Raw genomic sequence first — 27,062 nt, forward strand, 5'->3', positions numbered from 1 at the left:
TATGCTGCTGTGAGCTCCTACTGAATCTGAGGCCTGCTGGTTAGTATCTGGATGGGAGACCACTAAGGAAGTCCAGGGTCACTACACAGAGGAAGGCCATGGCAAACCACCTCTGAACGTCTCTCACCTTGAAAACCGTACAGAGTCTCCACGAGTCAGCCATGATTTGATGGCACTTTCCACCTCCTCTTGCCCTTTAGATTCTGTTCTGGGTGATTCTGTGGACCTACAGGAATTATGTTTTTTAAGGGGGGGTAGGAATGGGAGGGTCAGAATAAGGCCCATCTGTAGCTCTCTGTTTCCAGTCGAGTAAGTTCAAAAGCTTAGAGCAATAATTTATCTCTTCAAAGCAGGGTTGTCAAGCCCCCCTTGGCCTCTGGCGGGGGACTGTTTTCGCAACGCTATATGTACGATGTCATCACCTGAGTGACGTCATCGCAAGGGCGACATCATGTGCCAGTCACTCTAGGAGTTTCTGGGAAAGCTCTATGATTTTCCCAGATGCTCTAGCATTTTGGGAGGTAAAAACTCTATGGTACAATAGGTACCATAGAGTTTTCCCTCCCAAAATGCTAGAGCATCCGGGAAAACCATAGAGTGGTCAGTGCTGGCGATGGCGGGGGACGTTCCCTAGAAACGCCTAGAGTGGTCAGTGCTGGCGATGGCGGGGGAGGTTCCCTAGAAACGCCTAGAGTGGTCAGTGCTGGTGATGGTGGGGGAGGTTCCCTAGAAACGCCTAGAGTGGTCAGTGCTGGTGATGGCGGGGGAGGTAATGTGGGCTAGTGGGTTGGGAACCTCTCAGGTGGGACAAGTAGCAGCCCTCCTTCAGAGACATCACCAAAAGATGGATTTCTTTAAAAAATCCAACGTCTTCCTGGTTGTACCAGTTTTGTGATGATTAGCCAGTGCAGTTATATAGATTTCTGTCTTGCTAATAAATGCATCATTGCTCCAAGGTGAGTCATGCCATAATTTCAACACTTGGTTCAATTGCCGTTTCTAAAGCAGCTTCCAAGCAACCAAGGACAGGGCTGCCCACTCTAGCTTGGGAAATTTCATGGCTCAGCTTGGGCAAGGGAGAGTTTGGGGAAGGAAGGGAGCTCAACAGGGGCGAGGATGCCCCCCAGTCCAGCCTCCAAAGCAACCATTTTCTCCGCTGAACTGATTTCTGTCATCTGGAGATCCATTGTGATTCCAAGAGGTCTCCAGTCTCCAGCTGCAGGTTGACCATACCAACCAAGGTTGCAAAACTGAGAAGGTCTAAGTTGTCTGAAGATCAATCCTGGTAGAGATCAGCCAGGATTAGAGTTGACAGCTCTGGGTTTGGAAGTTCCTTTTTATTTGGGGTGGAAAATGGGGAAGGTGGCATTTGGGGGAGGAGAGAGATCGTAGCAAGTGATAGTGCCATTGACTTCACCCTCAAATCGCTGCCATTTTCTCTGGGTATCTGATGAAAGGAGCTTTGGCCCTTGAAAGTTTTATACCCTCAACGCGTAGTTGGCCTCTAAGGTGCTGCTGGACTCAAATCTAGATGTTCTAGATTTGATAGCCAGTTTGGTGTAGTGCACGGATGGCCAATAGTAGCTCTGCGGATGCTTTTTGCCTACAACTCCCATCAGCCCCAGCCAACATGGCCAATGGCTGGGGCATATGGGAGTTGTAGGCAAAAAAAACATCTGGAGAGCTACCGTCGGCCACCCCTGGTGTAGTGGTTAAGTGTGTAGATTCTTATGAGAGAGAACTGGGTTTGATTCCCCACTCCTCCACTTGCAGCTTCTGGAATGGCCTTGGGTCAGCCATAGCTCTCGCAGAGTTGTCCTTGAAAGGGCAGCTGCTGTTAGAGCTCTCTCAGCCCCACCCACCTCACAGGGTGTCTGTTATGGGGGAGGAAGGTAAAGGAGTGTGAGCTGTTCTGAGATTCAGAATGGAGGGCAGGTCATAAATCCAATATCATCTTCTATAGCAGACCAACACGGCTGCCCTCTGAAACTATTTCCTTTGGGGGAAACTGATCTCTGTAGTTGGTAGATGATTTGCAATTCTGGAAGACCACCAGGCCCCACCTGGAGGTTGACAACCCTAGCCCAGGAACCAAAGGCCTAGGGTTTCCAGCCTCCAGGTGGGGCCTGGAGATCTCCCGCTTTTACAACTGATCTCCAGCTGGCAGAGATCAGCTCCCCTGGAGAAAATATAGCAAAACAGGTACCGGTGTACCAAGCGCAATGCAACATACAAAACTTCACCGGCTGAAAGTCGTTCTGCACAACTTCTCGCAGAGAGAACTAAAGACCGTATTTCCTGGATTCTTTACGGTTTCGTTGGTTTTACCCTTCATCAGTCTTCTCTCAATGCTGCTTAAACTGGAGCCACAGTACAATGCATTCAATCATGGATCGATGCACGCACGCACAACTCACTGCTACCGTTATTTCCAGGAAATATGGCCTCTCTACAGGAAGTTGTTCAGAACGACGCCCTCCACTCCACCCAAGTTTCAGACTGCGAGAAGCGACTGAAGGCGGTACCTCATAGACTTCGTTACTGAAAACAGACTGGGGGAGCTGTGAAAGGGTGGACGTTTGAACACTGTTTATTGACGCACTTATTGTGTGAGAGCGATAATTATATCGGTTTTGTATGTTGTATTCCCCTGGAGGAAATGGCTGCTTTGAAGGGTGGACTCTGGGGCACTGTACCCAGCTGAGGCCCCTCCCCTCCCCAAACCCTCTCCCGGTTCCACCCCCAAAGTCTCCAGGTATTTTCCAAAACAAACTTGGCAGCCCTAGCCGAAAGCCCTGTGGGTAAACTTTGTGTGGCTTCTCAAGGCTTTCTAAAAGGCTGAAAATCCCCTGGAGAGCAATCCGGCGCAAGGAGGAGCTGCAGCCAGCAGCGTAAGTTGGGAAACACCCGCTATGCTTTTTTGGATAATAAATAACGAATAATAGTAATGATAATGCTGGTGATAGTTTTGAGATCTGGCGCCAGGCTACCGTTCCTCCTTCATTTGGTCTACAGAGTCATCGGACACAGAAAAGGTGCGCCGCTCCTAATGATCGCATTTAAAGCAGTGACGCCTTGCAGTAGCACTAAAAGCATTCTTTGTACAGTTAATGTGTTTCGACCAGATACACAACCCTGTGAAATTACACTCCGTTACTGAATCTAACACAACACGCAGACTTGGAAGCTGCAGTTAACATAAAATAAATAAATTAAAGAGATTTCAACAGTCATACAGGTTTTGTCAAACACTCAACAACACGGAAGGAGTTTGCACAATATACTCTCCTGCTTTCTCCATTCAGCATGTATTAAATGATCCCTCCCGTATGCCTTTTACAAGGTTTCTTCCTTTATCAAATATATAACTCTCTTTCCCCTTGGCTTGACTTTATCAAAATACTGCTCTGTTTTTTAAAACCACGATCTGTACAAAACTATATTCCTTTAGACATGGCAAAAAAAAAAATATTGCACGTTTCCAAGCTTCCGGTGGAAGCCCCTCAATCAAAACACCGTGACCATCGGCCAGTTCTGGATATAGAGGGCGCGTCCCTCTGTCAGCCAGCAATGGTGGGGAAAAGAGTCCATCGCAAGCTAACAGAGGAGAAGAGAATGGCCTCTGAGGTGTACTGAAAACTGAACTGAGTCCATCACAAGTGCTGAGCTCCTAATGAGAAGATCAGCATTTGAATTCCAAGCATACAGAATCACAGAAGAGTTGGATGGGACCCCCCAGGGTCATCTAGTCCAACCCAATGCAGGAAACTCCAGCCTTTGAGTAGGATGCATTTTATTAGGGCTATCAAGTCCTTGCCCTAAGTTCCCATTGCTGCTCTAAGTGGCAGCAGGGGAAGAATTAAAAAAAAATTAAAACTCACAGGTATCATCCGCATGATGACATCACTTCAGGGGAAAACTCAGAAGCGATGGCGGCAGCTCTAGGAATCACTGGGCACTTTATGGTAAACCACAGAGTCTCCCAGCAATTCCGAGAGCTACCACCGTTGCTTCTAGGATTTCCCAAGAAGTGATGTCGTCAGATTCACAACACCTCCCCCCCGTACCACATCCAGACTAAAATGTGCAATCACTGAGATCTAAACTTGCACTAAATTCTGGTTTAGGATCCCATTGCTGGAGTTAGTTTCTAACTAATATTCTCCTGTGTGAGAAGGGAAGAGAGCAAAAAGACCTTAGCGACAAGCCACGTTTGGGCACATTTTCACTTAACCCTAGTTAGACTTGCTGTTTGAATGCAACCGTAGGGTCGATTTGGCCACAGATTTCAAGTTATCAAGGAAAAGGTCACCGTGTACATTCCACAGAAGTATCAGCCCGCATGAACTAAGAGCCACCAGTGCTCTGCAAGTACACATAAGAGGGAAAAATGTCTTGAAAAATATAAATGTTCGACATGTAACCAAAAAAAAAAAATCATGATTCTGAAAACATATATAAAGTCTAAAAACAAACAACATACTAAAACACGATACACAAAACTGGCCAACCACAAAAATGAAAAGAAATGAGTGTGGATTTGGGGTGCGAAATAAAATAATAAATGAGGGGGGGGGGAAATATCCAGAAACCGGAAACTCTTTTCAACGGCTGCAGAAGCCGTTCAATACACACAAAGATCTGGGAACTTCATCTCGTAGACCGGAATGGATTGGTAGTGAACGTGTCCAGCGGTAATTGCCGTGGTTCCAGAGGGGCTCGGTGGAGGCCTAGGGATGAGGAGAAACAAACTGGGGTGTTATTTCTCAGTTTTGCCATATATTCATACTTCTATTTATTTCGCTTTTTAAAGTGTTTGTCTTCAAAGTGGCTTTTCAAACTGGGCTCCGGAGAAACCCAACCAATGCAGACAAGCTTGCTGCTCCCGTTGCATCCTTTGCATCATTCAGTCCCAAGAGAATGCTGGAAACACTCTCTCCCATTCAGGGCTCTTTTTCTAGCAGAAGCTCGTCTACATATTAGGCCATGCCTCCCCTGATGTAGCCAATCCTCCAAGAACTTAGAAGGCTCTTTGTACAGGGCCTACTGTAAATTCCAGGAGGATTGGCTACATCAGGGAGGCATGGCCTAACATGCAAAGGAACTCCTGCTAGAAGAAGAGCCCTGCTCCCAGTTCAAAAAAGGCAATGGGGAAACCCAAGCTTGGCCTTTTTAGGAACTGAATGTGGCCCCCTAGAAGATGCCTTAGGATCTTTGTTGATGGCCTGGGGTCTCCTGGTGGCATTTCTCAGAAGAGAAGCCAATACCAATAAGGCTTCCTGAAGACAGAAACTTGTGCCAACAATATCTCCAGGGAGAGATACTCAGCTCTGTTTTGTTATCTATCTATTTAAACCATTTGTTGCCTTTCCACCCTGCAAAACTCAAAGCAGCTTGCACACAAGGTGGGTAACCATGTTAGTCTGTAGCAGCAGAAAAGACTAAGAGTCCAACAGCACCTTAAAGACTAACAAAATTTAGTGGTCTCCTTTCTACGACTGGATTAAACAAAACTACAGTTCTGGGGGACAGGACATTATCTAGAATATAAGACTTTGACATATGGGGGGGGGATTTCCCTCATTTCTATAGCTTTTTCCTTCGTATTTCTACTGTATCTTGGGGACAGACCACATGTTGATTCACTATGACCTTTTATCCTTTTGCTTTTCTCATTCCCTTTTCCCCTGATAAAGTGAATAAAAACTTTACCAAACAAACAAAAAAAAAGACTAACAAAATTTGTGGTAGGAGATGAGCATTTATTTATACACAGTATAGTTGAACATAAGAGAAGCCATGTTGGATCAGCCCAATGGCCCATCCAGTCCAACACTCTGGGTCACACATAAGAACACAAGAGAAGCCATGTTGGATCAGGCCAATGGCCCATCCAGTCCAACACTGTGTCATGCAGTGGCCAAAAAACCCAGGTGTCATCAGGAGGTCCATCAGTGGGACCAGGACACTAGAAGCCCTCCCACTGCCCCCCTCCCCCAAGCACCAAGAATACAGAGCGATACTGCCCCAGACAGAAAGTTCCAACAATACTGTGTGGCTAATAGCCACTGATGGATCTCTGCTCCATATGTTTATCCAATCCCCTCTTGAAGCTGTCTATGATTGTACACATGAAGCTGCCATATACTGAATCAGGCCATTGGTCCATCAAGATCAGTATTGTCTTATCACAACAACCACCACTTCCAGGGATTCAGGCTGAGGTCTTTCACATCACCGCCTACCTGATCCTTTTAACTGGAGATGCTGGAGACTGAACTTGGGACCTTCTGCATACCAAGCAGAGGCTCCACCAAGGCCCTTCCCCCTAAGTTATCTCCTTCAATTGCTCCTGTATACTGTAGTGTTCACTACAGTGGAGGGACAGTGTGCTGTAGTGGTCAGGCTTGGAGGGGCAGTGTGCTGTAGTGGTCAGAGTGTTAGTCTACGATTTGTAAGACCCAGGTTCAAATCCTCACAGTACTACGGAACTTCGCTTGGTGATCTTTGGACAGTCATACATAATTTAAACTGCCTTGTAAGGCTGCAATGAGGATAAAAACTGAGGAGAGGAGAGAATGATGTGAATTGTTTTGGTTTTCTATTAGGGAGAAAGGTTGGGTATAAATGAATAAATACATAAATGCATCACGAACAAGCTTGTTAGCTGGAAGTAATCCCTGACAGTGTCCTATTCCTTTAAGGAGATTTGGAACTGCCAGGAATTGAGTCATCCTTGACTACAGGTGGTACATTGTCCTCAGGTGTAGGCCACTTAACCAATTTGTAATGTGATTGGCTAAGACCACTAGAAATGCAGTAGCCAGCCACCAGTTCACTGTGGGATAGGAAAGAAGGATACCAGTGTGGCATACTGTTTGGATGGATAGTGAATTGATGACTTTGGACTGTGTATTGACTATTCTCTTGGACTCTGTATTTGCACCTCTGCCTGGCTCTACTTGTGTGTAAGTGTATAACTATTGGACTGCCTACTGACTTTGTTACCTGCCTGAACCGAATACAGTTTGTTTGACCTGCTGTCTGTTTCAAGTGTCTTCCTTGGGACTACTGCCTGTGACTGGTCTGCAACTCTGCAAGTGCTTCTGCAACTCTGACAATCCCTGCTGTTTTTAATAGGACTTGCTTTTTAGTAAGCATGAATAGGATGGCAGTCAAAATTAATGTCATCTTTTTTTTTTTTTAAGTGACAAGCAAATTAATCCTGTGGGAAACCACAGAGCCTATTAAGATGGACATATTTTTCCAATAACTCTTTTGTCCTCAAAGACTTACCGAACAGTACGCTCCAGTATCTGAGTCAGCCTATCGTGAAGCAGGTTCGCCTGCAGGATGAAAAAATGATAACATTTCAGATCCGCTAGATAACCAAATGGTGCGCTCCCCTTCCGGCCATCTAAGACTGGACAACAGTAAGTTTTTTCTACTGGCACGATTGTGCTTGGCTTTGCTTCCAGGGTCTTTTCTGATAACATGTTTTGGTAAACTAATTCATGAGCACGGTTCCACAACACTAAGGGCACTTTCACACATGCTAAATACATGACCAGAGCAGCGTGGCGCAGAGTGGTAAAGCTGCAGTACTGCAGTCCGAGCTCTCTGCTCACGACCTGAATTCAATCCCGGTGGAAGCTGGGTTCAGGTAGCTGGCTCGAGGTTGACTCAGACTTCCGAGGTTGGTAAAATGAGTCCCCAGCTTGCTGGGGGGAAAGTGTAGATGACTGGGGAAGGCAATGGCAAACCACCCCGTAAAAAGTCTGCCGTGAAAACGTTTTGAAAGCAACGTCACCCCAGAGTCGGAAATGACTGGTGCTTGCACAGGAGACTACCTTTACCTTTTAAATACACAACACTAAGGGCACTTTCACCCATGCTAAATAATAAAGTTCAATAAATTTCAGTTTCAATAAATTTCAGCAACCATTTGCAAGCGGATTTTGCCAGTTCATACAGTAAAATCCAGCAGCAAACTTCATTCAAAGTGGATTGAAAGTGCACTATTTAGTGTGTGCGAAAGTACCCTAAGATGTCTGCCCTGACTTGGACAGACCAGAATAGCCCGATTGCATCGTATCTCAGAAGCTAGTACTTGGATGGAAGACCACCAAGGAAAACAAGGGTTGTTTCGCAGAGGCAAGCCAAGACCAAACTACTTCTGCTCATTCACCGCAAGTCCACTGTGACAAAACAAAAAACATTCTGAAATGCAAGTGAGAAACATTATCTAAAGCAAGCAGGATTGAATTCTTTAAAGAGGTGAGTGAAGCTTAGCCTTAGACTGTCACTAGCTGTATGGCTGTGAGAGCTGGACCATAAGGAAGGCCAAGTGCAGAAGAATAGATGCTTTCGAGCTGGGGTGCTGGAGGAGAATCTTGAGAGTCCCTTGGACTGCAAGAAGATCAAATCAGTCAGTGCTAAGGGAAATCAACCCTGACTGTTCCCTGGAAGGTCAGATGCTGAAGCTGAAGCTCAAATACTTTGGCCACCAGATGAGAAGGGACAACTCACTGGAGAAGACTCTTGAGAGTCCCTTGGACTGCAAGAAGATCCAATCAGTCAGTGCTAAGGGAAATCAACCCAGACTGTTCCCTGGAAGGTCAGATGCTGAAGCTGAAGCTCAAATACTTTGGCCATCAGACGAGAAGGGACAACTCACTGGAGAAGACTCTTGAGAGTCCCTTGGACTGCAAGAAGATCCAATCAGTCAGTGCTAAGGGAAATCAACCCTGATTGTTCCCTGGAAGGTCAGATGCTGAATCTGAAGCTCAAATACTTTGGCCACCAGATGAGAAGGGAGCACTCACTGGAGAAGACCCTGATGCTGCGAAAGACAGAAGGCAAAAGAAGAAGGGGACGGCAAAAGAGGAGATGGCTGGATGGCATTCCTGAGGTAACTAACATGAATTTGAGGGGACTTCGGAGGATGGTGGAAGACAGGAGGGCCTGGCGTGACTTTGTCCATGGGGTTGCAAAGAGTCGGACTCGACTGCGGGACTGACCAACAACAAGCTGACATTTCCCACGCAAAAGAAACAGCCTGCATGACCAGAATACAGAAGGCCTGTGGAGATTTGTTATTGCCTCCCAAATTGTTTGAGAAATAATAACCATCATGGCTCTATCAAAGAGAGATGCTGCTGTGACATGACAGCGCTTTTCCCCATCACCAAGACTTCAGCATCCAAAATTATCTTTGGAAAACTGGTGGACGTTATCTATCTAATGGAAATGTGGCACAGAGATAGTAAAGCTTTTATTAAGTAAATCCCTTCCACAGAATTTCTTGGCTCAACGTTTCAGTTTGAGCCTGGCACTGTTAAAACTGGCAAGTTACACCTGAGCAAGTGGATTGCAGCTCACGGTCCAGGTACTCACTTTATTTTCACACTGGGCAGCAATTTCTTCAAAAGGAGCCTTCTGGAACTTTTCTATCACAAGCCGCCGCTTCTCCTTCTCTTGTTCCTCAAGCCCATTGCTGTCTATTGAAAGAGATTTTTAAAAAATTATGGAAGCCACTTAATAAGTGCAACCAGGATAGGGATGACAGAAGCCAGAACGAAAAAGGGTAAAGCAAAGGGGAACAGAAGCCACTTCCTCCCTTCACTAAAGTAGAAAGATGGAAATGTTGACACAACTCAGGAATAAGGTACTTTACCACTGAAATTAAAATGAAAGAGTACAGCTACAGATGATCTATGGGGTGTAGTAGTTCAAGTGTTGTGCCACAACATGTGAAACCTGGGTTCTAATACCCACTCAGTCAGGAAGCTTATTAGGTGCCCTTGAGCCAGTCATGTTTTCTCTCAGTCAGCATAAATTACCTCATAGTTGCTTCAGGTGGGCAGCCATATTGGTTTGCAGTAATTCAAGTGTTGTGCTACAATGTGTGAAACCTGGGTTCTAATACCCTCTCAGTCAAGAAGTTCACTAGGTGACCTTGGGCCAGTCATGTTTTCTCTCAGTCAGCATAAATTACCTCATAGTCTGCCTCAGGTGGGCAGCCATATTGGTTTGGAGTAGAAGAGTTTAAGTCCAGTAGCTTCTTAAAGACAAGCAAGATTTCCACAGTCTTAGCTGCTGAGAATTGGCGTTCCCTTTTTCAAATACCTGATGAAGGCTGCTTTGACATGGCTGTTTAAACCCTGGAAGTCTTTTTGGTCTTTCAGGTGATACTGGACCATCATGCTCAGCAACACAAGTATGCCACCTTAGTGAGAACTTAAACTCAAAACATTTTAGCAACACTGTGTTTAAGAGACTTTTTGCCAGATCAGGACTAAGGATAAGGAACTTCTGCTTTCTCCTTGTGATGTTTTCCTCACTCAAAATCTTACCTTGCAAGGTTGTTGTGAGGAGAAAATATATACCACCATAGTCCTGAGATAAAGAGCTCTTTTGAAAAAAGAATTTTCAGTATTCTCTCTGTTCAAACTAAACTTCTCAGGAATCTTTGGGGAAAGCCATGACAATTATATAGGTATCAAAACAATATAGTTTTGCAGCATAGACAATGGCCGCTGCCACTTTTGTATCTGGTTTAGCTGTCAGTATGCAAAGTCTTTCTATCAAATAATATTTTTTTTTCAATTCAGTAGCACACCTTTATTGGCATAACCAAAGAGATATCCAGAGACTTGTCAATCAAACGACAACCAAATATGTCTGCTCAAAACATAAAAGGCTAAAATAATATTAAGAATCACAATAAAACCTGCTTAGAATAATTTTTGACAATTTCAGCCAATAATTTGGCAACAGCTCTTGTGATATCGGTTATGTTGTCATTTAGTAGGAAACGGCAATCAATCCTATTTTCTTGATTAGAGGATGGTAAGGAAAGACTACCTAACAGAACCTTCCGGAGATTAGAATAAAATTTGCAGTTCAATAAAATTTGCTGGATGGAAGGCGAGCTTTACCCGCGTAGACAATGTCTCTTGCTAAAGGGGACTTGAAGAAATCTCCCATAGAGAACATTGGAGGGAAATGCATTCATCCTATCCAGCATAAAAGCTCTATGATGTTGCGGGTTCAGATAAATATTTGGCCATTTTCCTGGCCATCTGATCAAGTCCAAGTGAGGCAGAAGAGCAAGTATAAAATTGGACAGGACAGTTTATGAGATTCTAGACCTAAGAGTCTCTGTTTGATTAATCAAAAATTATAAGATTCATCAGATGAAAATTGATCATCAATTGCAATTCCCATGTGTTTGAGCTTCAACATGATTCCATCAAGACAAGCAGCATTATAAGGGTCTCTTTTTAGGTAGCTGAGCAGGCTATTTAGTTCAGCCTTATAAAATATGTGTAACCAATATTTTTTTGTTACATGGAGGTTTGAACATATGAACATATATGAACATATGAAGCTGCCTTATACTGAATCAGACCCTCAGTCCATCAAAGTCAGTATTGTCTTCTCAGACTGGCAGTGGCTCTCCAAGGTCTCAAGCTGAGGCTTTTCACACCTATTTGCCTGGACCCTTTTTAGTTGGAGATGCCAGGGATTGAACCTGGGACCTTCTGCTTCCCAAGCAGATGCTCTACCACTGAGCCATCATCCCTCCCTAACAGGTTTGTAAGCTGTTCCACAGCTACAGAAAGGCAATCAGCCTTACCTATTGCTTTCTTCAGTGTTTCAAAGGTGATTTCTTCAGTACTGTTCACCTAAAAAAAGATGAAGGTGTTGAAGCAATTTGAGTCAAAAGGAGCTGCAATTTCGGCCCTTTCTCCATTCAGCTTTGCTCCAGATCTACTGAGCACTGAACCTGCCTGTTACAAACTCACATTATTCAAAATGCTTCTACGTTGAAAACTTTGCTCCTCACCTTTTGCAGAAGACTGAAAACCTGAAGTAAACATCACACTTAAACAAACAAACAAACAAACACCCTAGGAATCTGTTTTCATTAATGGGGAAGTCACTTTTACCTTTTCTTGCAGGTTGCAGCCAGGTAGAATGTCTACCTGGATTGATAAAGTGTCCACCAGACTTCTCCTCCGGGACAGTCGGTCCTCATCTGAACAACAAGAACAATGACAATGTTATTTTATGTCCCTGCACACCGAAACTGAAGTGAGTCAAATAAGATTCCAGCATATGGCTCTTGTTTGTGCTCTTTTGTATCAGAGACACTGTGGCTGATGCTGCTTGCTACATTTAGGACTTTAAACATCAGTTTCCAGAAACAAAATTTTAAAAGTTCTGCCAAGGAGAATATTTACTACATTATTGGTGCTAATGGAGTCAGCCCATTTACCTAGTTCCTGTCAACCTCAAACCAGGGGTAGAATTCTAGCAGTAGCTCCTTTACATATTAGGCAACACACCCCTGATGTAGCCAATCCTCCAAGACCTTACAAAAAAAGACCCTTGTAAGCTCTTGGAGGATTGGCTACATCAGGGGTGTGTGGCCTAATATGCAAAGGAGCTCCTGCTAGAATTCCAACCCTGACCTCAACATGTATCAGTGATAAGTGAACCAGCTCCTAAGTGCAGCCATTGTGCAATCCAAATGCGGCCTCTCTGGAAGAATGTCTGGAAATGACAGTCAGCATGCTGGCTGCAGAATTCTGTATTGACTGTAGCTTCTGGACAGTCTTCAAGGGCAGCCCCTGGTAAGAGTGCATTGCAGCAATCTAACACAGACGTTACCAAGCTATGCACCACGCTGGCACCACATATTTTGCTTCATACACCACAGTACAGTTTGATGCTACAAAGGGGACAAAGGTGATGTCAGGAACTGGTTATTCTCCAGCCGGAGGGCAGTATAGATGCAGTGCTGAGACCAAGAGCTTAATATGCACATTAAACAATCCTCAGGTCACATCTACATCTCGTACAAGGCCTGTCTGTCAGACATGTGACTGAGCATTCCCCACTGGGAATTCCGTTCCTAGGTGCACGGGGCCTGGTTCAGATTAGAAACAATAGCAAGGAGCAACTGCCTTCTCCTTGTACTGTTTCCCTGACCCAAAATGGCCCTGAGAAACACCATTTGTCCTGCTGGGGACAGGGCTGGCGTGTGGGAGCAGGACAAAGTCAGCGGCCGTCTAGGGGTGCCACTTGGCCTAGGGGCGCTATAATTTAGTGGGTTCTATGCATGGCAGAGCCTCGGAGTAAGTGATAACAAGCTCTTCAACAGGAATCACATAGTAATGGGTTGCAATACAAGACTGCTGTTGGGGCCCATGGGCCGAACTTATATACATCTCTGGGTTCCCGCGCAAGCACGTTATTGGGCCATTCAAACTGGCGGGGGCTTGTGATTGGTCCTGGGCTGCGGGAGTTTGAATCCTACAGTCTTTTGTTCCCAAGTCCCCAAGCTCAGTCCGTACGGCTCCAATGAGCCAGGCGGAAACGCCGACGTCTTCCCTTGAGTCCACATACATAACAGGCGCCATGGGGTGCCCCTTCTCCCATTGCAACCCCTTCCCAACCTTGCTGAATAAAATAAATTTAATAATAAATTTTTTATATCCCGCCCTCCCCCGCCAAAGGCAGGCTCAGGGCGGCTCACAAGACATGGCATAGCCATGATTCCAATAAATACAATCATTACAATAAAACAGATTAAAATACCGTTAAGTTACATTTATAGATTAGGTTAAAAATTAGATAAAACAGTTCGTTGTTATAGATTGTTAATTAAGGTGCTACAATTCAGGAACATGTATAGGATGGCTAGAAGTCAGTTTAGCCAGTTTAGCCGGGTTCTATCTTAAAAGCGAGCTGAAATAGGGCGGTTTTGCAAGCCCTGCGAAACTGATTCACATCCCGCAGGGCTCGCACCTCCTCTGGGAGTTGGTTCCACCAACGGGGGGGCCATTGTTGAGAAGGCTTGCTCTCTCGTTGTTTTCAATCTAGCTTCTCTTGGTCCCGGGATTTTTAACAGATTTTGGGAGCTAGATCTCAGTGCTCTCTGGGGAACATATGGGGAGAGGCGGTCCCTAAGGTAAGCCTTGCTGAGGCTTGGAAAGCCTTGCAAGGTCGAGACGACAGCAGGCGCGCTCAGAGCTGGCTCTGAGTGCGCTCGCTGCCACCCTCCTGCCGCCTCGGCGAAGTCCAGGAGGCGTGGCAGCGAGCGCGCTCAGAGCAGGTGGATCTGAGTGTGCCCGCTGTCTTTTTGACCTCACTGAGGCTTTCCAAGTTGGAGGGGGGGCGGGAACGTGGTAGAGAGCGTGCTCAGAGTCAGCAGCTCTGAGCGCACCTGCTGTCTTTTTGACCTTGCTGAGGCTTTCCAAGCCTTGGTGGAGGGGGGGGGGTGGGAACGTGGTAGCAAGCGTGCTCAGGGTCAGCAGCTCTGAGCGCACCTGCTGTCTTTTTGACCTTGCTGAGGCTTTCCAAGCCTTGAAGTTGGAGGGGGGGGGGCGGGAACGTGGTAGAGAGCGTGCTCAGTCAGCAGCTCTGAGCGCACCTGCTGTCTTTTTGACCTTGCTGAGGCTTTCCAAGCCTTGAAGTTGGAGGGGGGGGGGGCGGGAACGTGGTAGCGAGCGTGCTCAGGGTCATAAGAACATAAGAACATAAGAGAAGCCATGTTAGATCAGGCCAATGGCCCATCCAGTCCAACATTCTGTGTCACACAGTGGCCAAATATATATATATATATATATATATACACACACACACACACTGTGGCTAATAGCCACTGATGGACCTCTGCTCCATATTTTTATCTAACCCCTTCTTGAAGGTGGCTATGCTTGTGGACGCCACCACCTCCTGTGGCAGTGAATTCCACATGTTAATCACCCTTTGGGTGAAGAAGTACTTCCTTTTATCCGTTTTAACCTGTCTGCTCAGCAATTTCATCGAATGCCCACGAGTTCTTGTATTGTGAGAAAGGGAGAAAAGTACTTCTTTCTCTACTTTCTCCATCCCATGCATTTGGTCAGCAGCTCTGAGCGCACCTGCTGTCTTTTTTACCTTGCTGAGGCTTTCCAAGCCTTGGCGAGTTGGGGGAGGGGGTGCCCGTCCCTCTCCTGCTTCAGAGGGTGCTGGGAAGAAGTTCCTTTGAAGAGGGAGAGGGCTGAGCAAAGAGGTGGGTCAAGTGCACTGCAAAAAAACTAGGAGGGGGGGGGTGGAAATGCAGGTTTTGGCCCGGGGCACTGGAACCCCCAGCGCCGGGCCTGGCTGAGGAAACCCTCCACAGTACAAGTGGAGCCCCCAATAAGTCAAACAGAGACCCCCTCCTCCTTGCCGGTTCTTTGGGGTGAGAAAAAGAACAAATCCTTTTCTTCCTGCATCCCACAGTCCTGAACTGAACTGGACCGCAGGGTTGAGTTTGCAAACTTGGATTCTGTGGCCCCAGAGGACAAGGATTGCTCATGTCCTATTGAAGACAGTTTCAGAGGACTGTCATGTTGGTCTTCAGTGGTACAGCTAGGTCGGAGTTTGGGAGCAGCCAAGAGACCAGTAAGGGCTTTGTAGTATGAACCTTTCGAGAATCAAAGCTCCCTTCATCAGATAAAAGTAGAAATGGAGATCCCCGGGACCGTATATCCTAGTCTGAGGGGTGTTGCAAAGAAGGAACTCAGGATACAGAGGTAGTTTGAATGGCGTCTCTGTATGCTGACTTCTTTCTTTGCAATGCTCCTCCCATCAAAGACTATAAGGACGCAGGAATCTCATGTAAGGACTCAGGGATCTCCATTCCTATTGGGCATTAACTCTTAAAAGCTCAGTCCAAATAGCTCGCTGGCCTCTTCGGTGCTGCTACTGGATTCAAATCTAACCAGTCATGTCCCACGAGCAACTTCCTTACAGCACCAAATGGATCCTGAGCAGACCTCATTATTTGAAACTGGGATAGGGATGGATGACTCAAGGTAGACTGCTAACTAGGGATCCCAGCCTCCAGGTAGGACCTGAGGATCCCCTGGAATTACAGCTCATCTCCAGAATACAGAGGTCAGTTCCCCTGGAGAAAATGGTTTGGAGGGTGGACTGTAATGGCATTGTGACCCACTGTCTTCCCCAGGCTCCCTCTCCAAATCTCTACATGTTTCTCAAACTGGAGCTGGCAACCCAGTTTGGTGTAGTGGTTAAGTGTGCGGACTCTTATCTGGGAGAACCGGGTTCGATTCCCCACTCCTCCACTTGCACCTACTGGAATGGCCTTGGGTCAGCCATAGCTCTGACAAAACTGTTCCTCTCAAGAGCAGTTTCTGTCAGAGGTCTCTCAGCCCCACCTACCTCACAGGAGATCTGTTGTGGGGGAGGAAGGTAAAGGAGATGGTGAAACATTTTGAGACTCTGAGATTCAGAGTGAAGGGTGGGATATAAATCCAATATCATCTTCTTCTTCTAGCACCCCCCCCCCCAAAAAAAAATCCCCTGCCCATGACTGGCGGGGGGGCGGGGGGACTGGCAATCCTACTGTTAACCCTCTATGGAGGAACAGCATCACGCCCTCATATTGCCTGGAATTCTATCAGCATGAAATAAATATGCAGAAGCTGTAGGAACTGTAAGGAGAGCAAGCAGCAAGAACAGGCTGAAGGCAAGGAATACGGCTACAGTTGTATGGCACAGAAGCACAGCAGCAAACGAAATGCAAACCACAGGACACTGTCCATTTCCTATCTATGAGCCTACAGCTTACTTGGCTGCCTACAGACCCTATTCACCACAGGGGAAAGCTATAACAAAGAGTAGCAGATGGGACTCGAGATTTACCTTTTGACTTGTGCCTGCGTCTAAGAGGCTTTTTGCCATATCGAAACAGAGCTAAATTTCAAGAGGTGCCGAAGGATGGAAAGAGAAAAGAACGCTTTATCCAGGAAGACGAGCTATTCATTAGAAATGGGGAGGGATAGCTGAAAAGATTTTGACCAGGATCTTTAGGACTGTGTGTCCCCCAAAAGGGGATCTTGACTTTTCTTTGTTTCATGAAGGGCAATTCTTTGGCCACACATTTTGTGTATTTCAGAGGTGACGGGTGGCACATCTGTGGCATTGAGACCAAAAGATTCAAAGTGTCCACTGTTATGTGTTGAAGATACTCTTCGGTTTCTTCCCAGCTGTTGGGATTCACCAGAAGTAAACTCCGTTGAGTGTATAAACTCCGTTCATTTCAATGAGGTCGATCAATGCAAACGGCAGCTGATCGACAAACTTACGGGTAAGCAGAACGCTCATGCTCAAGGATCATTTCAGATCATGCACAAAGAATCAGGGCTTTTTTTGTAACAGGAACACCTTTGCATATTAGGTCACACCCCTGTTGTTGTCGATTCTCCAAGAGCTTACAGGGCTCTTCTTAACACCCCCCCCCCCGGTGCGGGTGGTAGTTTCCTGGTTTCAGATGTTTCCCTCCCCTCCAAACTTATCATGGCTGATCCGGGACTTGGAAAGGCATGAGGGGGAGAGATGAGAGCACTGCACCTCAAGCCCAGTAAGGATTGGGCCATTGCAGAATTTTTAAATCACCTTAAAATGGCAGCAATGACCCTGAGAACGTCACTGCATCTAGTTTGGCCCTAGATATCAAGGAAAGAATCATAATCATAAGAGTTGGAAGGGACCGTCAGGGTCATCTAGTCCAACCCCCCACACAATGCAGGAAACTCACAGATAACTCCCTCTAAATTCACAGGATCCTCATTGCTGTCAGATGGCCATCTAGCCTCTGTTTAAAGGCCTCCAAGGAAGGAGAGCCCACCACCTCCTGAGGAAGCCTGTTCCACTGAGGAACTGCTCTAACAGTCAGGAAGTTCTTCCTAATGTAGAGACAGAAACTCTTTTTGATTTAATTTCAACCCATTAATTCTGGTCTACCTTCTGGGGCCACAGAAAACAATTCCACCCCATCCTTTATAGGCCAGCTCTTCAAGTACTTGAAGACGGTGATCATATCACCTCTCAGCCGCCTCCTCTCCAGGCTAAACATGCCCAGCTCCTTCAACCTTCCTTCATAGGACTTGGTCTCTAGACCCCTCACTGTCTTCGTCGCCTTCCTCTGGACCCATTCCAGATTGTCTACATCCTTCTTAAAATCTGGTGCCTAAAACTGAACGCAATACTCCAGGTGAGGTCTTACCAGAGTAGAGCACAATCCATGTCCCTGAGATGCTAGCCTTCTTATATGTAGGGAATTCAGCTCTTCCATCATACACAACTATCACTCTCAGTGACACAAGCATGCCACCTTAGTGAGAACTCAGACCTGAAATATTTTCGTAACATGACATGGTAGCTGCCAAGCAAGATACGAAGATTGTTAGCGCCATCTACCGCTCAGAAGATGCTCCTGCAGGTACAATAGTTTTGCTTATTGCTTTATGTCAGGGGTGGCCAACAGTAGCTCTCCAGGTGTTTTTTGACTACAGCTCTCACCAGCCCCAGCCATTGGCCATGCTGGCTGGGGCTGATGGGAGTTGTAGGCAAAAAGACATCCGGAGAGCTACTGTTGGCCACCCCTGCTTCATGTCATTCAGCCTTGTGTACTTTAAAGAGGTGCAGCAACCTGTGAAAAGCCAAAGACTCACCTGTCACAAGCGGAACATACGGCACCGATAATCTCTCCACACAGTAGCCGCTGCCCCCCAGGGATTCGGCTATTTGGTTGGTCAGGAAAAACAAATTGGTTTCCTCTTTCTCAAGGGACTTTGGGAGGCTGAAAGGCATATTTAGCCATGATTAATTAATCGGCCATGAATAATTCCTGAGCAGTGTATAAATAACTAAATCCTGCCATAGCATATTTAGAAACGTTAGGCTACTGACGATACATTGAAGAGGAAAAACGGTTACGCGACGTGATTCTCAAACAGCGTTGGCTTTTAACACCACCGCCACACGTTCTGTTCATCCCATTTGATTCCCGTTTTTAGTTTCCCAGCTTCAAAAATGCAAAAGTGGTCTAAAAAAAAAAAAAAACCATAAGAACAATTGCGGTGGAGCAGATCCATGGCCCATCTAATCCAGCGTGCCATTTCGTGCACTGATAGAACAATTGGTCCTGGAAGGTGGGAGCCCAAATGTCCCCCTGCCAGTGACCCCCCCAGCACTGGAATTTTGAAGTTCCTGGACAAGAAGATGGAGGTTCCATTTAGATTTTGAAGGACCTATTCTCTATTAATCTAATTGGTTACAGAATGTCTTCATAACAGAATATGGACATGTCTAAGTGTGTGTTAATATTCTTTTGTCAAGTTACATGTTGTCAGGCCTCAGATTCAGCAGGAATTCGCAGGAGCACAGCTCCTGAACCTTTCTGAAGGTTCCCCCTCTTCCTCTCCACCTACCTTGTCCATTGAATAGGAGGTGCAGTGGCATAACGATCCCTGGATTAAGAGAGCGGGCAGCCGCCAGCCACCAGGGGCTTTGCCATGCCCCCAGCAGCTCTCATTGACCCCTGGAGAAGCCCACCCCACCCTTTCTTCACTTCTTATGTGATTTTGGGTGGCAGGTGGCTTGCTGGCTTTTTCACTGGGAGAGGGGCAGACCAGGAGAGCCTCAGGTGAGTGAAGCCTGCTTGGGCTGGCTGGATCTCTAGCCAGTTGTAGATTTTCTGGGCTGTGTGGCCGTAGTCTTGGCATTGTGGGACCTGACGTTTCGCCAGCAACTGTGACTGCCATCCTCAGAGGTGTAACCCAGAAAACTGGAGTTCTCTCTGGGTCAAATTGAGAAGAAGTTGGTAGGCAGGTAATTTATATCTACTCAAGCAGGCGGAGTAGGGCTGAGTCATTATCTTGTGGGAGCTTCCTGGGCTGTGACATACTAATGGAGGAGCTTACCTGAGGGGGTTCTTTTGTATATGGATAGTCTCTTCTGTCTTTTGCTGATCATAGCATCTGATGTATTTTTCTGGTGGGTCTGACTGTTTGTAGGTTATGTTTCTTCATAAGTTTTCCCATCTGGTTAGCGATTCCTTTGATATATGGCAAACACCTTTTTTTGTGGGAGACTGTTTTTCTTTAGTTGTTTGTTTAATCTTTGGTTTAATTGCTCTTCTGATTTCATTCTTGGAGTAGCCATTTGCTTGAAGTGCATGGTTTAGATGATTTAGTTCATCGTTGAGAAAATGTGGTTCACATATCTGCCTTGCATGGTCTACTAAAGTTTGATTATCCCTCTTTTTTGTCAAAGGTGGTGATTGGAGTTTTTGTGTAAATAGCGATCTGTGTGAGTTGGTTTTCTGTAGACCTTGTGACCTAGTTGAAGGTTAGCTTTGCATATGACCATGATATTTAGAAATGGGAGTTTACCCTTGATATTTTGTTTCCATGAATTGTATGTTCGGGTGGATATTATTGAGGTGGTCTAAAAACTCCATTCTACCTCACCATGGTTCCAAATAATAAAGGTATTGTCTATAAACTGAAACCAGACTGTCGGTTTGTGGGGTGCAGATTCTAAAGCTGTTTTTTTTTCAAAATGTTCCATGTAGAAGTTTGCTATAACTGGGCTGAGAGAGCTTCCCATGGCCACACCATCCACCCACATGAACAAATCATAGAAGCTACACAGGTTTGGTGCTTGGATGATGAAGGGCCGTAGCTCACTGGCAGAGCCTCTGTTTGGCATGCAGAAGGCCCCAGATTCAACCCCCAGGATCTCCACTTAAAAAGGTCAGGTAGGAGGTGACATGAAAGACCTCAGCCTGAGACACTGGGAGCTGCTGCCAGTCTGAGTAGACAATACTGACTTCGATGGATCAATGGTTTGATTCAATTTAAGGCAGCTTCATGTGTTCAAGTGGATGGGAGACCACCAAAGAAGGCACAGCAGAGGCAAACCACGTTTGCTTCTCACTTGCCTTGAAATCTACTTGCTGGGATCACCATAAGTCATGGCATGGTGGGGGGTGGTACAGTCCGCAGGAGGAATCGGCAGAAATGTCCTTCCGCTCTTGGGCAAGCTCTTATGCTGAACTTAGAGAACTCATGGAAGACTCCAAGGGGTTATTTCTGCCAATTCCATCTAGAACTACAGTCATCTGCCCTGTACCCAACTGGGTTCTAAAGGGTTCCTCAAACACTCCGGAGCAGCTTGGGAGGATGGCGGGGAAGGAATAAGGGAAGGGGAAAAGATCTGCTCTGTGAAGATATTTCAGTTACGGGTTCCTGGATCCAAACCATTAGTCATTGCTGTCTGCTTTGGAGCACAAGCGATCAGGATGAAAATATGTACCATGCTAATTTAAAGAAGTTGCATACCTGCACTTCTCTCTGAAAATGGTTTCTGGTAAAAAATATGGCGCTTCTAACGTCCTGGTTTCAATGACCTACAAAGCAAACAAAAAGCCAACAGGAGCTGAATACAGCACATGCCTGTGATTTTGATTTGGAACTTAGGTCAAATTGTCTATAGCAGGCCTCCCACTGCCCTCCAACCCCTCTGAGTCCGCAGGCACCTTTGGAGTTCTGACACAGCGTCGTGGGCACAGGAAGGTTGCCAGGTGCCCCCTGTCCACTGGCAGCTGCAAAATGGCTGCTGCAGGAAGGAGAGCCAGGCATAAAACCAGAGAGAGCCAGTTTGTGGGGTGAGTGGGGCTGAGAGAGTTCTGAAGGAACTGTGCCTGGTTCAAGGTTTTATGTGGAGGAGGCTTCATGTGCAGGAGGAATGGGGAATCAAACCCAGATCTCCAAATTAGAGTCCACCGCTCTTAACCATTATGCCATTCTGGCTCTCTGCACAGCTAATCAGATCCTCCAGTGGCCAATCAGAAGCCTTGCTGTGCGAAAGCCCCACCTGGCCACACCTTCTTTCTCAAAACACCTGGCCACACCTCCTTTCTCAAAACACTCAAAACACAGGAAAGGCATTGGCAGGCACCACGCTGGGGACCCCTGCTCTACAGATTTGCAAATGTAGAAATAGGCAAGCAACTTGTTCAGACAAGGGGATCACTTTTCCAAACTGGAGGGCTAGTTTGGTGTAGTGATTAGGCATGCGGACTCTTAATCTGGGAGAACCAGGTTTGATTCCTCACTCCTCCACTTACAGCTGTTGGAATGGCCTTGGGTCAGCCATAGCTCTTGTAGGAGTTGTCCTTGAAAGGGCAGCTGCTGTAAGAGCTCTCTTAGCCCCACCTACCTCACAGGATGTCTGTTGTGGGGGGGAGGGAAGGTAGAGATTGTGAGCTGCTCTGAGACTCTGACATTCAGAGTGTAGGGCAGGGTATAAATCCAATATCTTCTTAACCTCTGATTCAAAGTAAAAAACCTAACCACATTCCTGCAGGGCTTTTTTTGTAGCAGGAACTCCTTTGCATATTAGGCGACACCCCCCTGATGTAACCAATCCTCCAAGAGCTTACAGTAGGATTGCCAAGTCCAATTCAAGAAATATCTGGGGACTTTGGAGGTGGAGCCAGGAACAAGGGTGTGACAAGCATAATTGAACTCCAAGGGAGTTCTGGCCATCTCATTTAAAGGGACAGCACACCTTTTTAAATGTCTTCCTTCCATTGGAAATAATGAAGGATAGGGACGCCTTCTTTTGGGGCTCATAGAATTGGACCCCCGGGTCTAATCGTTTTGAACTTTGGGGGGGTACTTTGGGGAGAGGCACTAGATACTATATTGAAAATTCAGTGCCTCTACCTCAAAAAACAGCTCCCCCAGAGCCCCTGAAACCTCCAGATCAATTCCCCATTATACCCTATGAGAATCGATCTCCACATAGGGAATAATGAAGTGCTCAGCAGACGTTTCCCTCCCCCCTCCCCGCCATTTCTGGCGACTCTGAAGCGAGGGAGTGGCCTCTCTACTCACGAGTTGCTGCCAACTTCTTCAAAGTAACACAGGCACACCATCCAAAGAGGAAGCCTTTCAATCGGAGGCTGAAGCCTCCGGAGGTGGAAAGTCACATGGTCCTCTGGGGGAGGGGCTTCCCCCCCGCCAGCCAGCTGACTGGGGGTGGGAAGGAGCCTGGGAAAGTGGAAGAACTCCTGCTGGGACCTGGGGATTGGCAAGCCTAGCTTACAGTAGGCCCTGTAAGAAGAGCCCTGTAAGCTCTTGGAGGACTGGCTACATCAGGGGGGCATGGCCTAATATGCAAAGGAGTTCCTGCTGCAAAAAAAGCCCTACCTGTAATGGTGTAGAATTTCTTACTGCACTGTATTCCACTCGTCCCAGCATAATGAAGAGAATGTCTAACATTAATTTTGGAATTGCAGTGTCTGGTTTCTTCTGCTCACTTGGATCTTCCCCTGTTCTCTGTATTATAGATGCACATGTGTGCATTAACAAAACACTGCAAAGTCCGACCCGACAGGATCACATAACCTCGAGATTCAGTTTTGGACACACATACATTCCTGCACTGAGCCCCCCATGCAAAGAATGGTAAATTCAGGTAGCGCAAAGGTGTCCTACAATTTTTTTAAAAAGTTGCCTCCTCTCCAAAAATTTGATCACCACAACCCACGTCCTCACCCCCGAGCATTCGATTTGGATTTTGCTTTATCCAAAAATACAATGGCGGGCTCTGCCCTGGCCCATGAAAGATTCTGAATAGGATGCAATACCTTACTAATATGTTGGCAGGAAGCAGGAACAGCGATCATTTGGCTCAGGAAGTTGAGGTATGCTGCCACCACTGCCATCACGCTACAACGATGGAACATTGGCAAGTTGTCTTCATTAAGGATTGCGAGATCCTTCCATGAAAAAAAAAGAGAACCAAGACATTTGGTTATCATTGTGATACTAGTAATTGCTCAGCAAGTGTGTAGAATAATGAAGAACGTAAGAAGAGTCCTGCTGGATCAGATTAATGGTCCATCTAGTCCAGCATCCTGTCATGCACAGTGCTCAACCAGTTCCTCTGGAAGGCCAACAATGGGGCATAGAGGCTGAAGCCTTCATAAGAACATCAGAAGAACACTGCTGGATCAGATCAATGGTCCACCTAGTCCAGCATCCAGTCTTACACAGTGGCCAACCAGTTCCTTTGAATGGCCAACAACAGGACACAGAGGCCAAGGCCTTCATAAGAACATCAGAAGAGCACTGCTGGAGCAGATCAATGGTCCATCTAGTCCAGCATCCTGTCATGCACAGTGCTCAACCAGTTCCTCTGGAAGGCCAACAATGGGGCATAGAGGCTGAAGTCTTCATAAGAACATCAGAAGAACACTGCTGGATCAGATCAATGGTCCATCTAGTCCAGTATCCTGTCTCACACAGTGGCCAACCAGTTCCTTTGAATGGCCAACAATGGGCCATAGAGGCTGAAGCCTTCAGAAGAACACTGCTGGATCAGATCAATGGTCCGTCTAGTCCAGCATCCTGTCATGCACAGTGCTCAACCAGTTCCTCTGGAAGGCCAACAATGGGGCATAGAGGCTGAAGCCTTCAGAAGAACACTGCTGGATCAGATCAATGGTCCGTCTAGTCCAGCATCCTGTCATGCACAGTGCTCAACCAGTTCCTCTGGAAGGCCAACAATGGGGCATAGAGGCTGAAGCCTTCATAAGAACATCAGAAGAACACTGCTGGATCAGATCAATGGTCCATCTAGTCCAGCATCCTGTCTTACACAGTGGCCAACCAGTTCCTTTGAATGGCCAACAACAGGACACAGAGGCCAAGGCCTTCATAAGAACATCAGAAGAGCACTGCTGGAGCAGATCAATGGTCCATCTAGTCCAGCATCCTGTCACACACAGTGGCCAACCAGGTCCTCTGGACCACCACCAACAGAGCACAGAGGCTGAGGCCTTCCCCAGTGTTGCCTCCTGGCTCTGGGATTCAGAGGATGAGTGCCTCTGAACATGGAGGTTCCCCTCAGCCACTATGCCTGGTCACCACAGATAAACCTATCCTCCATAAATCAGTCCCCTTTTAAAGATGTTTATTCCTGTGGCCTTTACTACACCCTCTGGCAGCGGATTCCACATTTTTAGCACCTTTCGTGTAAAGCAGTGTTTCTTTTTTGTCTCTCTTGAGCCTGCCGCCCATCAGGTTCATTGGCTGCCCTCAAGTTCAAGTGTTTCGAGAGAGAAAAACTTCTTTGTCAACTCCCTCTACCCCATGCATAATTTCATAAACCTCTTATCTTCTCATGATTTTATAAACCTCTATCCTCCTACAGCTGTCTCTTTTCTAAACTGAAAAGTCCAAGACTCTTCAGCCTTTCCTCCTAAAGAAGGTGCTTCAACTCCCTATTCCCTCGATGGGAGAACATTCAACCACTGCTGAGACAGCTGCCCTGGCTGCCGATTGTGCACCGAGTCCATTTCAAAGTGCTGGTATTGACCTTTAGAGCCCTATATGGAATCAGCGGCCCCCGCCCTATGGAATCAGCTTCCTGAGGAGGTGCGGGCCCTGTGGAACCTTGATCAGTTCCACAGGGCCTGCAAGACTGCCCTCTTTAAACAAGCATACATCGACTGCTGAATGCTGTTAATTAAAGATCCGCCAACATGGTCTTGTGCAAGGACCTATGTCAACATGGAATTAATCACATTGGCAGAAATTAGCATCAGAATGTCACCATTGCTTAATTAAACTAAATTAAACTAAATTATGAACTTTTAAATACATCAACGGGTTTTTATGATGTTAAATTTAAGTTTTATTGTTAAATTTAAAGTTTTTACACTTACTATTGTATTGTATAAGATATTGTTAGCCGCCCTGAGCCTGCCTCGGCGGGGAGGGCGGGATACAAATAAAATTTTACCTTACCTTACCTTACCTATATGGCTGAGGACCTGTCTATCTAAGGGACTGCCTTTCCCTATATATACCCCAGAGAGCACTCTGCTTGGGAGCCCGAAATCTGCTATCCATCCCTGGACCAAGTGGGGGGGCAGACTAAGCTCTACACGGGCCAAGGCCTTCTCAGTGGCAGCACCTACATTATGGAATGCTCTCCCAGAGGCCATAAGAGCCCTGAAGGACCTCTCCTCCCTCCTTCCAGAACCGGAAGTGAGGGGGGGGAGCAAAGCTTCCTCCATCTGCCTCTTAACAAAACATGCAGGCGCAGGCTGTGAGAAGCCAGTAGGGCTCAATTTTATTTGTGGTGAGCTGGGGTGGGGGAGCGAGCAGAGCTCAGCGGCGGGGCACCGGCGGGCCGGAGGGAGCTGGCGGCGGCCGCAGCAGTGGGGAGTGGGGAGGGAGCCTGACTAGGCAGTTGTCTTGGGCACCGGAGTGGAGGGGAGGCCAATTTGGTGCCCCTGCCTCCCAGTGCCCTAGGCAACCACCTAGTTTGCCTAGTGGGTGAGCCGGCCCTGTGTACAGTTGCTCTGGGGAATTTATTAAAATTGGCATAATACACTGTGAATGTATATCAGTATAGAAGGGCCAGTGTGGTAACAGGTGATCCATTGTCTCAACCTTTCCCATTCGACAAGGCAAACCCACTGGGAAGGAGGGCTGCGAAGAGATGTGCCTTTCCGAAAAGCAACGAAATGCGCCAAAATGAATATTCCCCAGCACTTCTGATATAAGCCACCCTGACTGAAGAAAGCAAGTTAAACTTAATTTTAAAAAGGAAGAAAATGAAACATGAGCCAGTTTGGTGTAGTGGTTAAGTGTGCAGACTCTTATCTGGGAGAACTGAGTTTGATTCCCCACTCCTCCACCTGCAGCTGCTGGAGTTGTCCTTGAAAGGGCAGCTGCTGTAAGAGCTCTTTCAGCCCCACTCCCCTCACAGGGTGTCTGTTGTATGTGTGTGTGTGGGGTGGGGGGGGGGAAGGTAAAGGAGATTGTGACTGCTCTGAGACTCAGAATATAGGGCAGGATATAAATCCTCCTCCACCTCCTCCTTCTTCTAAAATTATGAACCAGGTACTGAAATCTGAGCCTGCGCAGTGGAGATGGGCCACAGTTCCAGGAAATTCTAACCGCCAGATCAGAATCTTTGCAAATATGGATTTTGCTCACAAACTCACCTGGATGGCCTTCAAACTCTTACCTGCAAAGCTATGGCCACTCTGATGAGGTCAATGACCACTTCCTCATTGGCTAGTTCAATGGTAATAAGGGCCAGAGTGGTGTACAGCAGTTCAAAGTTCTTCTGGACGTTGTCTTCCTCTTTACAGCCCAAGTAGACATGTCTGTACAGTTGCTGGCCATGCT

General features: G+C 46.7%; 1 protein-coding gene across 1 annotated transcript in view; it reads right to left on the minus strand.

The window, feature by feature from the left end:
- Positions 1–4,458: 4,458 nt before the first annotated feature.
- The window catches only part of EFR3A (EFR3 homolog A), a 127,853-nt gene continuing 105,249 nt past the window's right edge, over positions 4,459–27,062 (minus strand). Inside the window, exons 16-24 of the mRNA XM_060243215.1 lie at positions 26,899–27,060; positions 23,504–23,635; positions 21,189–21,256; positions 18,516–18,643; positions 11,955–12,043; positions 11,642–11,690; positions 9,397–9,500; positions 7,297–7,346; positions 4,459–4,730 (exon numbers count right to left, since the gene is read on the minus strand). Coding sequence (XP_060099198.1) covers positions 4,625–4,730; positions 7,297–7,346; positions 9,397–9,500; positions 11,642–11,690; positions 11,955–12,043; positions 18,516–18,643; positions 21,189–21,256; positions 23,504–23,635; positions 26,899–27,060 — 888 coding nt within the window. The 3' untranslated portion in view covers positions 4,459–4,624. The remainder of the gene's footprint in view (positions 4,731–7,296; positions 7,347–9,396; positions 9,501–11,641; positions 11,691–11,954; positions 12,044–18,515; positions 18,644–21,188; positions 21,257–23,503; positions 23,636–26,898; positions 27,061–27,062) is intronic.

The sequence above is a fragment of the Heteronotia binoei genome, chromosome 7 (assembly GCF_032191835.1).
Source record: "Heteronotia binoei isolate CCM8104 ecotype False Entrance Well chromosome 7, APGP_CSIRO_Hbin_v1, whole genome shotgun sequence".
Classification (NCBI taxonomy): Eukaryota; Metazoa; Chordata; class Lepidosauria; order Squamata; family Gekkonidae; genus Heteronotia; species Heteronotia binoei.